This window comes from Camelus bactrianus, chromosome 11, assembly GCF_048773025.1.
Source record: "Camelus bactrianus isolate YW-2024 breed Bactrian camel chromosome 11, ASM4877302v1, whole genome shotgun sequence".
NCBI classification, from domain to species: Eukaryota; Metazoa; Chordata; class Mammalia; order Artiodactyla; family Camelidae; genus Camelus; species Camelus bactrianus.
In genome coordinates, this window is record NC_133549.1 from 29328583 (window position 1) to 29341783 (window position 13201).

Here is a 13201-nt window from a genome sequence, read left to right on the forward strand (position 1 = left end):
TAATTAAGTAATACAATAATAAACAAATAAAATATTTTTTAAACTTTTAAAAAAAGGTTTGTTTTTTTTAAAAGAGCTACAAAGAAAAATAATGCAAAGTTAAAGGACAGAGATGAGATGGGGCTGATATTATTTTATAGAGAGAGCTAAGGGAGGGTACTCTACAGCAGCCATTCCCAAACTTTTTGGTCTTACACCTTTCGATCTTTAAGACTTCATAATCTTAAAAACTTATTGAGGACTTTTGTTTAATTATTTTTGTAAGTCATATCTATAAATATTTTCAGCATCAAAGATTAAAGCTGAAAAACTCTGAAAACATGTAATTCATTTAGGAATAACAATAATAAACTCACTGTATGTTAAACATATTTTTATAAAAAATAATATTAAAAATAAACAGTAAGAACAGTTGCATTTATTTTTTTTGCACATCTGGCCTCATACAGATGTACAGTTGGAAATGAATAGTTGGAAATGAGAGGGGTATTTTAATATCCTTTCTGAATAATTATGCATATTATTTGATATTACACTCAAACTTAGCAAGTGGTAGTTCTTTAAAGGTTACTTGTGATGTGGAATCTGAAACCACTTCAATAAACTTTCATCCTCTGTTACAATAAAAACCATTGGTCTATCTTGTGCTTTGAGTGAAACTTTTGTATATGCACAATTTTGTAACATTATGCCCTGGTCATTTGGAAAATACTCACTGAATTATTCAGATTCTCCAAATGTTGATGCATTTCATAATACGATATTAAAAAGTAATACTTATTAATATCACCAACAAACTCATCAGAAAAGTCTTTAAGTACTGTGAAACTGTTAAGCTTACGATGACAAATTCAAGTCACCCAAAATTCTAATGTTTGAAAGGTTGAATATTATCATTGACAAAACAAAAATAATAATAATAATAATAATAATAATAATAATAATAATAATAATAATAATAATAATAATAATAATAATATCAGTTATTTGCCTTGAAATGTCAGGGTTATTGCCTTTATTTTTGAGAAAATTTTGCCAAATGCTCAAGTTTAAATAACTACACTTGTCAATGATTCAAGTAAAAATGGTGTTCGAGAAAAAGAATAGGTAGTTCATACTGCAACTCAAATGACTGTACAAATACTCTTCCTTGAGACAATCACCACATTTTGGAATACAGAAGTACTTTATGTGAACTTCCCATTTCATCACACACAACATTAAAGATATACACAATGGACAAAGTAATATTTTTTATACTTTAATCAAGGACATACAGTAAAACTGGTGGGTTTTGTTTTTTACTGTGAGCGTGTGCCAATGGAGAATATAGTAACTGCTAGTAGTTTGTACCACTGCCTTGATTTGTACTAAGGTGTCAACAGTTTTACTCACCGTTGCCTTTGCACCACTGATGTACATATCAGTACAGTGAAAAATGGCAAATAATAGCTTTGCATTATTAAGAAAAGAGCTTGACCTCACAGAGCTCCTGTAAGAGTCTTGGGAACACCTATGGATCACAGATCCCACTTTGAGAACTAAAGCTCTAAAATTGCAATTGAGCAATGGTAACCAACTATTGAGATTTGCATGGGACTGTCCCAATGTTTGAACTGAAAGCCTCACATTTTAGCAGAATGCTTGGCCACCCTACTGGGAGAGAGCGAAAAGAAGGGAGCTATATGTATAAAACACTAACAGTGAGGAAGAAGCATTTCAGGCAACGGAGACAGCGAGCACAAAGGCCCTGAGGTCAAAAATGGTTGGTATATTAAAGAATGAAAAAATGATAATAATAAAGAATTGCAAAGATACATACCCTACCAAACAGATTATCTCAAGGCAGGTGGGCTACTACAAAGTGACCATTGCTACATTCAAAGGATATTTGGTGAATTCCTCTATTTGTCCACATTTTAGATAATTATTCATGACAAATGTGGTAACAGATTCTTTATAGAATTACATAAAGAAAATTAAAAGCAATTACACAATTTAAAAAATGAGAACATCAAGAGTTTTTAGTTTACAGTTAGGTTTATATAGTTGAAGTTGCTTGGTGTCAACCTTCTAATTAAGGCAGAAAGTTGTTATACAATTTATTTGCCAATTACTCTTGGTGTGATTTAGGAGTTGCTCAATGAATGTTGAGTGAATGAATAGAAGTGAAGAACATAGCTAACTGATTTTCCAAGAAATCACAAATCAAATGGTAAATTTTTTAAAAGGCATTCTTTTGTGCTGTATATTCTTACAAGGCTAGCAAACTAAACGTTCATGGCATGCTTTTTGCTTATGAGCCACAAACTTACTGTCTTTAATTAGAGAACCATTTTCTCAGTTCCTAGAAAGGAAGCATTTTTTCTGTTCAAAACATTTCTAACACTTCAGGATAAACAATTTATTTAGAGTAGCTCTTTGCAAAAAAGAAAAAAAAGGGAATAGAGGCATCCTGGTAGATTTTACCATTAGAAACAGTGCAGCAGATTTTCTATTTAGTGGACTCAAGCCAGGGAGTGTGCAACTTTTGTGATTTATAAGCACTTGCAAATAGAAAGGCTATCTGGCATACTGTTACACAGTTTGCTCTAAAGTGCTATTACCATGAAATATTCTTCAGATTTTCTTAAGATCATGAAAACAAAGTTTAGGAAAAGTTGTCCAATAAATGCTGTATGTAATATTTTTTACTTCATTTGGAAATATAATCATTTCAGTTTTATTTATATGAAGAGAGATCACTACTTCTCAGAGACAAAGCCCCTCCATAAAAGCATTGTAACCAATTACATGACCATTAATCAAGCAGCTCATGTTAAGAATAGATGTGCCAAAAGGCCAATAAGCACCTGAAAAGATGTTCAACATTCATTTCATTAGGGAACTAGAAATATAAACCACAATGAAATATTACCTCACACCCGCTAAGATGGCTATAAAATAAACAAAACAACCAAAAACTCTCAGAAAATAACAAGCGAAGATATAGGGAAACTGGAACCCTCATATATTGCTGGTGAGAATGTAAATCACTGCTGTCACTATGGAAACAGTCTGACATCTCCTCAAAAAGTTAAACCTGGAATTATCATATGACCAAGAAATTCTACTCCTAGATGGAAGATCCAGGAGAACTGATACATATGCTCATTTGAAAACTTGTACACAAATCTTCACAGCACCATCATTCATAGTTGCTAAAAAGCAGAAACAACTCAACGCCCATCAACTGATGGAGAAACAAAAGTGGTACATCCATACAATGGAGTATTATTCAGCCATAAAACATAATCAAGTACTGACACATGCCACAACATGGATGAACCTTGAAAACATGCTAAGTGAAAGGAGACAGTCATAAAAGGTCATTATTGTATAATTCCACTCACATGAAATGGCCAGAGGCAGAAAGCTGATTAGTGGTGACCCAGGGCTGGTGGGGCTTGAGGGGGAAGGAGGGGTAACTAGTACAGGTACAGGGTTTCTTTTGGGGGTGATGAAAATGTTCTGGAATCAGACAGTTATAGTTGCACAACCTTTTGAATGAACTAAAAGCCACTGCTCTGTAACTTATAGAATGTATCTTTATTTTTTAAAATAACCTAACAGCTATGTCCCCCAGCTTAAGAAATAAAACATTACACAGCTGAAGTGCCCTGTATACCCTTCCCTGATTACATTTATCTTCCACTCCCATCAGAGATAATCACTAACTTGATGTGCTATTTATCATTCTTATGCACGTCATTATACTTCCACTATATATGGATAAATCCCTCACAAGATGTATTATTGTTCTGTGTGTTTTTAAATGGGATCATACTTATGTACCTTTCATAGGTTTTTTTTAATCACAGTATTATGTTTCAGTTATTTATGAATTTTTTTACAACATCATTAAGTGGCTTTTTCACAATGACACCTAGCATTTAGAATTCTGAGGCCATATTCCCAGGAATAATAACTAAATTGGTTATATGGCTTTGTGTACTTTTTTTTAATCAGTTTAACCAGGTGATTTCTCCAAGCATCCCCAACTACCATTAATTAAGTTCTTGTTCAAAATAAAGGAATTTAACATGCATTTCATAACATGAAAGGCTTTCCAAGGACTCTGACATAAAACAACTCCTTTTTGACTGAGGGATAACTTAGAGGGGAAAAACCTGCATTATGATCCATTATGTATTATAAATCATACTCAGATTAAACAATAATCAATAATTAACATGAAATATTACAGGAACTCTCCACACGGCCACTCTGGTTTAACCACTAAAACCTTTGTTGGAGATACTGTGGTTGTCTCCCTCGTGCACATTCCTCCTTTCCTTGGTAACAAGTTAATTATTTTTTTGGAAACCTGCACCATCCCTAGACAGCCCACTGAATGTGAAAGAAGTTACTACCCCTTGATCACAGTTATCGGTTCAGGGATAGTCAAATGTCACAATTTATGAAAATGACATGAAAGAAAGTATCTGACTAGAACAACACTTTTCAGAGAAAGCTTCTGGAAACTTCTTTCTCCCTCTCCCTGATTTTAAACAAGCAAGCATGTGACTGTAGGGATTGTTGATAACAATTTGGGGAACACAAAGACAACCAGCCATTCTACCAGTCTTCTTTACTAATAAAATTCCAATCTTGTTCACAGCAGTAATGTATCCAATTATAAATATTCACATTCCCAGATTCCATTTCTAGGGTTGACCATCTGACAAAATTGTAATCTTTGAGATGCAGGCCCAAGTCCTTGAAGAGGACATCCCTCCCACAAAAACACTGATAAAACCGTATGAGAAGATGCCTTTTGATTTTCATCCTTTCCTCTTTTTCCAGCTAGAATTCAGATATCATGACCAGGGATGGGGCAGCACCTGTTACTACGAGGGTGAAAGCCACATGCTAAGGATGGTAGAATAGAAAGATAGAATGTGCTGGGGTCTTTTAGGATTTCTTTGAGCAGCTTTAATAAATGGCCTTGTATTGCCAACCTCCGCCCATTATATGAGGAAAAATAAATCTCTATATTTGGTAAAGCCACCATGGCTGGATTTTTGTTATAAGTAACCTGATGCAATTCCAACTGATGTCACTATTGAATCAAATGTTACGTTTTCAAGTATACGTCAACTGTTTCCCAATATCATTTAAGGCATTTTTGAACTGAATTTCTGTGACCTGCAATCAAGAGCACCTTACACTGACAGAGCCTCATCTCTAACAAGGGGTAATACCTCTGATTTGGCTCTAAGTCCCTCAAAGGCAAAGGCTATATATATTCTTCATCCTAAACTGCTGCCTGACTGATATGGATCTTTAGCAATGATTACAGGGAAACTTTTCCAAACTCAAGGCACTACCTTGCTTGCAAAGGTCATCCAACTCGTAAAGCAGAGGAACAACAAAATGAAACATTAATAACTTCATTAAACACATATAAAACATATTCATCAAATTTGTTGGAATAATAAAGCTAGGAGACTACGTGAATTATGCCTTCGGTTTCCTGTTACTAAGTCTTCAAACTTTTCTATACTCTCATTCTTTCCTTCTTCCTTCCTTTTATACTGTACTATAGTTGTTAAGAGCAAGGGCTCTCTAGTTAACCCAATACAGAGTCAAGCCTGAGATCTATCACTTACCACTGATGTGACTTAATGAAAGTTAAATTTCTGAGTCTTGATTTTTCTCAAATGAATGAGAATACTACTACCAATCTCATAGGGTTTTTGTTAGAATTAACTGAGATGTTTGTATAATCCTTAGCATAAGGACCAATACGTAATACTTACTAAATGGCACCTATTATGTTTAGTTTTCACAGCAGAATAGGTACCCCTCCTCTTGCCTAAGGCTAATTCTTACTTTATGCTCTGGATCCCATCCTCCTTCCACCTCCTATCCTCCTTCTCTAGTCTTTATCTTCAACCTCTCTCAACAGGTCCCTTCCCGCTAATACGAATAAAAACAATACTAGTTATTATGATGCTGATGATAATAATGGTGATACAGATGACAGACCTTGAAGCATAGGTGGAGAAATTGTCCACTGTCAGAAAAAACAGTACCTCCTCCATAACAGGAATAAAAGGGGAGAGGAAGAGTTTTCACTTAGGTAGATTTAGAGATCTATAGGTGGGAATATAAAAAATTTTCTTTTGAATGATTTCTATTTTCTATTTGAAATAAAATGCAAAGTTATCACCTGAGAGTTAAGTAGTTCAGAAGAGAGGATAAAATATATGAGAAGAGTGAAGGTTTAAAATAGTCACTTCAGAGAGTGAGAAAGAGAAATGCAGCAGAATTCCAGGCAGAGTGGAGTTCTCGGTTGAGGCTGAGGCTAACATCCATATATGTGTATACTGAATCCAATCTCTCCCGCAACTGACTGAGTGCTGGCATTGTAACAAAAAATTGGTTCACCCAGAGTATGATTATGGAAATAGGTGGATGAAGCAGAATGAAGAAAAAGGTCATTGAAAATGTGGAGACCAAAAAACTAATATGCCAGAGTTGTAACTGAACATCACATACAGACAATGACATTACCCAAGATGATGGCAAGAGCTGAGACAGACTGGAAGCCTGGGAGCCAGATGCCAAATTCTAAAGAACAAGGGAGAGTATCCAGTGAGTTAGCAGGATGACAGAAGAGGAGGCGAAAAGTTGGTAGAGTCCACGATATAGCATTAACTATCACAAACAAGTGGAGAAATAACGTCCTGGAAGCAGGACCGGGGAGCGAAGAGGACATCCACTGAACCCCCAACTATGAGGTATCTTGGGTGTGAAAGAAAAATCTTCCAAAGGACAGACTCCAGATTCAGATATATATTGACTGGCTATGGAACTGTACATCTGACCAAGGTGAATGTAAAAGGGGCAATATACCTAAACTGCTGTATTACAACTTTAAAAAAATCAGCTGTACATATTCAAGATAGGAGTGATTTGGCTTAAAGAAATTTCACATGAAAAAAATTTCACATGAAAAAGTCACAGAAACTGCAAGCAATTAAGTGAAACTACCCTCAAAAGAGTCTTGTCATAATTAATAGAACCATAGGAATGTATTAAATTGGATAAAGTGAATTTCCACTTTATTTTCTAAAATTAAGACTAAATAATTCACATGTACTATTATTTAAATGAATGTTAGAAAGGAAAAATGCCTTTCTCTTATCTATGTTTTTAAGCAACTTTTAATCAACAACAGAATTCAAGTAGGATATACATTTTTCTTTGATTAAAGTTTTAAAAACAGGAAAAAAATCTCAATTACAAAACTCCATTATTATAAATTATAATAATTTATGATTTTTATTCTTCCCCAAATTAGGTAATAGAGCACTAACTATTGATAAAAGTTAGGAACCCTTCAAAACTGCTGGAGGGTTCCTAACTTTTATCAATTAAAAAAAAAAGGAATGTGTATATTTTGAAGTAAAGAAGTAAATAAAGCCACGTTAAGTTACTTGTTTATTTATTTTTCATACACATTAACTTTTTAAAAAAAATTTTTTAGGGGCAAGGTAATTAAGTTTACTTAGTTTTTTGTTGTTGCTGTTTTGTTTTGTTCTTTTAGAGGAGGTACTGGGGATTGAATCCAGAACCTTGTATATGCTAAGCATGCCCTCTACCACTTGAGCTATACCCTCCCCCCTTACTTGTTTATTTCATCACTTTCCTTTAAAAATTCATGGAATATTACTTCATTAGTATTATGTTTATGCAGTAAGTTAAAATTAGGAGAAGAGAAAAAGAAAACAGCCTAAGATTTTCCTCCATTTACTTCCTCTTGAGGGAGTATGGTTTTATGTAACATGTTTATAAAGATTAAGTGCCCCCATTTTAAATATATACTAGTTTTTGAAAGGAAAAAACTCTTTTAGATGCTTACAAGAAACAATAAATGTTCTGCGAGTCTTTAATTTTGATTTTTTCTGTCATTGATACTATAAAACCTTTCCTTGAGGATCAGAAGTTTAGGTATACTGGTAAGCATTAACGCAAATCCAGGGCATGTTCTTGTCTTTCTGTTTTCACATTACCAAACCTAACCAGGCATACTGTAGCTCTCCAATTCACAAAGTACTCATACTATATAATCTGAGACTTCAGCAATCATATATTTTAAAGGATTCATTGAGCTCTGAAAGGCAAATGCTATCATTCAAGTTCTAATTACATGCTACCTGGGCTTTACAGAACAGAAAAAAATGAATACTGTACTTCCTCAATACATTTTTTGACCACAAGCAATTTCCAAAATAAATGCCCAAAATATTTTCTGAATGTATTGCTGTGCAAATAGCGCAAGCACTAGCCTATTCAAATTATGTCCTAGTTTCTCTCATGCTGCTTCTACTTGATAAATTGGTCAATAAATACCAAGTCAAATCTTCAAGGAAATATATTTTCATTGTTATTGGCAGACATATAATTAACTCTGAGAATAAAAGAAACAAGAAATCAATTTATGATTACTTCTTCAGTTCTTCTCATTAGTCATTTACATTGTAATTGTGTCTCCACTTTTAAAATCTTTATACACATATACATACACCCCCCCATGCTGACTATATTATACATCAAATTATTTCAATTACAAATTAGTACTATATGAACTGTCAACCTCATGTTAGTTTTATTGGTAAAAAGACAGTTGTATAATTACCCACACATACGAGCTGATTAAAAAGCAATGTGTATTTATGAGCCCATATTAATTAGTAATTTTAGCAAATGTTTCTAAACAATGCTGGGGATTTGCTCTGTCTTCTCTCAAGTATAAATACATGAGTTAACTTTTTAATGTATTTATTTGTATATAACAACAAATTACGTTTCCATTTTCAGCAAAAAAATAGACTGCTAATCAAGAAAATATTACAAAGATTAAATGTATTTTTTCTTAAGAAGCTATTACAAGGGTTAACCTTTTTTTTTTTTTTAACATTTGTTATCTGTCAAGTCAATACCTTCACCAATCCAGGAAAAGTATATTTGTACAAAAACTTACATAAGTGACCTTTTAAAAATATTGCCCTTAAATTAGATGCAAAAACTTCAGATACACTATTACATGTGAATTTCATGAAGAAAACGTTTAAGATGAGTGCAAAAAAAACTGTTTTAATAAACTATGCTGTCATTACTAAACTGTTACCTTCATTATTGTAGTTTGTTTTTAAATTATTTACCATTTAACTTCTCATTTTCCTCCCCTAAAAAGATTCATGATGGTGTCTCATCACAGGATTCCTGGCAGGATTAACGGGGTTAATACAAGTGAAGCATTCGGAACCGTGCACAGCATACAATAAGTGCTCAAGAAGTGTTAGTTATGCATTACCTAATTGAATATGTTTTGCCTATTACTTCTATTAGCTTCTAGTTACCAATCCTCAAAATATCTTAATTCTTCTTTAAAAAAAAATGTAAGCTATATCATGACATTCTTAATACTTTGCCCCTGCCATCAGCTTCAGCACTGCTGCAAGTAGCTAGTTTATCTGCTACTTACAGATAAAAAAGGACCGAGGGTCTCACTGAGTAACATTTCCAAATTTTATTTAAAAGACAGCACTCTCCCTATTATCACACTATTAGTGCTCATTAACTCATTCAAAACACTAATGTATACTCTGTGCTGGGTACTGAATACAGACTGTGGGAATAAAAAATGGTTAAGAAAAAAATTCCAAATGCACTGCTCACAAAAGAGTAAAGGATACAAACACAAGTATACATTTCTGTTTCATTGTAAGATGGTACCCTGAAGGCTACAATAAAAAGTTTTTCAAGATGTACAAGGGAGGGCTCACAGGTGACCTCTGAACAAGACTTGGAAGGAAGAACACAAGAAGCCTGCCAGGTGGAGAAAGAATCTGTGATTATTCTATCCAAAAAGAGAACTAGAAATTTCTCACAGTGCTAACTCTAATTGACTTATTTTAGCAAACAGACTTCCTCAAACAGATTTCCCATTGCACACTGCTTACACAGTTTATCTTTAGAGCTGAATAAATATTTTTGTATAACTGTCCACTCCCCCACCCATAGAGAAGCCTTCACTGTGACATATTTGGATGATGTTCTTAGCTCCCATTCTCCCAGAGCTCAGAGAGATCTTTCTAAAACTGCTTTTACCACACCGTTCCCTGATCAAAAACCTGCAACAGTTTCCTCCTATTCCCGGATATCAGCCCTCTGCTTTGGGAGATTTCTCTCCCTACATTTCTTGGCCGTGTGTCCCTTTTGTTCACATTCTCCACCTGCCCCAAGTGCTTTTCCCCTACTACTTCTCTTTGCCTCTCCGAAATTCTACCCACAGTTCAAAATCCTCCTTCAAGGAGCCATTTAAAATAACAAAACTTTACAAGTGTTGCAGAAAAGAGTGAAATGCTAGTAGAAAAATTATCCTTTTGGATCAAAAACATGTCCAAAATGTGGCAGAGAACTGAAAAAGACCGAGACTCATCTGAAAGTTACATTCAATTGTAACATCAACGTAGTACGCTTCTTAAATTATTTACTATTCAAAATTTATATCTGGCATCAACTACTTACTGAACAATTCTTTTTCCAATCACATTGTGCTCTTTTAAAACGGTAACCACCCCCACAACACGGACAAAGAATTCTTCATTATTCAAACTGGGTTCTTTAGGACAAATTCATGTTAGGATGGAAGATGTCACCGGATTCAGAACTTTAAATATTACCCGGCATCATGGAATTACGCAGAGTGCTTCATAATTGAAGGACATCTACTTAAACAGTAAAATATCCTCAAAAAGTCAACTGAAAACAGACTTGTTCGGGAGATAATGATCATGTTCAGTACGTCAATACCTTAGATTCCAACTTGATTTTCTCTTCATTCAGCTTCTCTGTTGCTTTCTTAATTTTTTCACGACATCCGTTTATTTCCGACCTTACTGTAATACAAATTAAATGCTTAAACACATGCGTCTTTTCAGTCCCGACTTCTGGGGCCTGTGGTAAGACATCTTTCAGCTGTCCTTCCCTCGACTCCCCTCACTGCTCTGCCCCCTGCCTCGGGCATTTGTTCCTGCTCCAAGCCCTCAACTCGAGAAAACAAGAGACCCCAAGCAAAAGCCCAACCTTCTCGCATCAGACGGCGACTCTCCTCTGCCCGGTGCTCGGAGAAGATGATGTGCTGAAACAAGGACTCCAGACTCATCTTTTTCGCCCTTAAATATTTTATCACCGAGTCTGAGGATCCTGGAAAATACAATGAAGAAGAAAGATTACTCCAGGACTATTCCCAGGTCGGCCCCAGCCCCCGGGCCCCTGCCCGGGCCCCACGCGGGAGGGGGAGGGCCCCGAGGCGCGGGCACCTGGGACCGCGCTGCTGGACTCTCGCCTCTATTATGACAGACAAACCCGCTTTTTTCCCTCCCCAGTGCCCACGTTCCTCCTGTGACCTGTCTCAAACTGCCTTTCCCCCCTGGCTGAAGGCAGCTCCCCTCAGCCGAGGCCGCGGCCCCCGTGCGGGTTTTCTTTCTCTTTCTGGCGGCAAATAAAAATGGAGGCCCTGAGGCCCCGGCTTCGGAGCGGTCTGGGCAGCAGCCCTTTCTGTGGTCGGCCTGTTCCTCTAAGACCGCTCTTTTTTAGGGAGAAGGTCCTCAAAGTGCTCTCTTTTAGCAAGAGCTGCACTCGTACCAATGCTGGAGACCTTCCGGAAGGCAGCGGCCCGCGCCTCGGGTCAGCCTGGCCCAATGGGAACTGAAACTACGGCGTCTCATTGGGTCCATTCTGCGTTCACGTGTCTTGCTTTGTTTCCGTAGTGTTTGCTCTGGCCACGTGGCCCCAAGGGTCTTAGGTCGTGCTTGGAATTGAGGTGATCTACCGCCAAGGCACAAACCCAGAATTATAAAGTAGAAAGTGTCCGTGATTCTAAATATAAACTTTTGCAAAGTCTTATGCTTTGACTATGGGAAAGACTGCTATAAATGTGCAATGTCTGACATTCGCCTTAATCATTCCTTTGTAATCAGCGCATATCTTTTTTGTCTGCTTTAAAATTAATCATTGCCTTTTGTAATCAAGCTGCAGTAATATTAACACTTCAATATCTGCGTAATGTGTGTCAGAGACCAAAGTGGTTGCTAATTAAAGCTTAAACATGAAAGGCACCTTTGGGACTTTGGTATGGGATTTTTTTAATTAAAAAATAAAATATTTTTAGTTTTAGTCAGTCAAAATGTTAAGATTATAATAAACATTTGACTTTATATCTGAATGTTAAATTGACATTGGCTACACTTTAAAAATGTTTTTTAATATTAAGTAAAAAAGGTAAATGTATATTCTGTCACATCATCTGTATAATAAACTTAATATTTCATTAATGCTGTAGTATAATCGGTTATAAATGTTAACCTTTTCCAAATTTCCATCAAACCATGGGACTTAATTTTTAAACCTTGTTATAAAGGAATATATATACTGAAAGTGTAATGAAGTAGAAAAGAATTGTCCATAAATATATCAATCAGCAGCAAATATTAATACCATTTTGGTTATTGCCCTCCAGGTAATCCTCTTCACCTTGCAATTTTTCTTTACAAATATACTGTGAATAAGTAATAATAATAGTTATTATTTATTGAGTATTTTCCAGGTACTATACTGAACACAATGTGTCCTTTTGAGATGATTTTTACTAGAACCTTCAAAACATAGTTGAGGAAACTGAGGCACAGAAGTTCAGTATCTTGCCAAGGTTGCATATTTAGGATGTGGCAGAGCAAGACCTGAAATCAAGAAATCTGAGATCAGAGGCTATGAATTCAATTTTGGATTCTGCTCTTTCCCCTCTTATTCTATCATAAGCATTTTACCATTTCATTGAAAACTCTTCATGAATACATTTTTACAACTTCATAATCCTCCATCATATGGATGCATGTGTAAAATTTAGATATGTTGAGATAAATTTGACTCTTTTATCTGTTCAAGGATGAAAAACAAAGCTGAAATTGTGGTTTGAACCATTTTCGTTGAGCACTTGTTTGGGGGCTTATAAACTGTGCCACAGCAGCCATCAAAGGAAAGGGCTTCCAGAAGATAAATTATATTACTAATTAATATCACTCCCTTCAAAATTACTTCCTGTGGACTTGCACAGGGAGTATCCTCACAAGGAAGCTGGCTTTCAAAA

The 13201-nt window shown here is 35.5% G+C and overlaps 1 protein-coding gene across 1 annotated transcript in view; it reads right to left on the reverse strand.

Annotated features, from left to right (window-relative positions):
- Window positions 1-11254, reverse strand: part of CCDC172 (coiled-coil domain containing 172) — a 55046-nt gene extending 43792 nt beyond the window's left edge. The window contains exons 1-2 of the mRNA XM_074374465.1: window positions 11140-11254; window positions 10867-10952 (exon numbers count right to left, since the gene is read on the reverse strand). Of these exons, the coding sequence (XP_074230566.1) occupies window positions 10867-10952; window positions 11140-11218 (165 nt within the window). The 5' untranslated portion in view covers window positions 11219-11254. The remainder of the gene's footprint in view (window positions 1-10866; window positions 10953-11139) is intronic.
- Between the last annotated feature and the right edge of the window lie 1947 nt (window positions 11255-13201).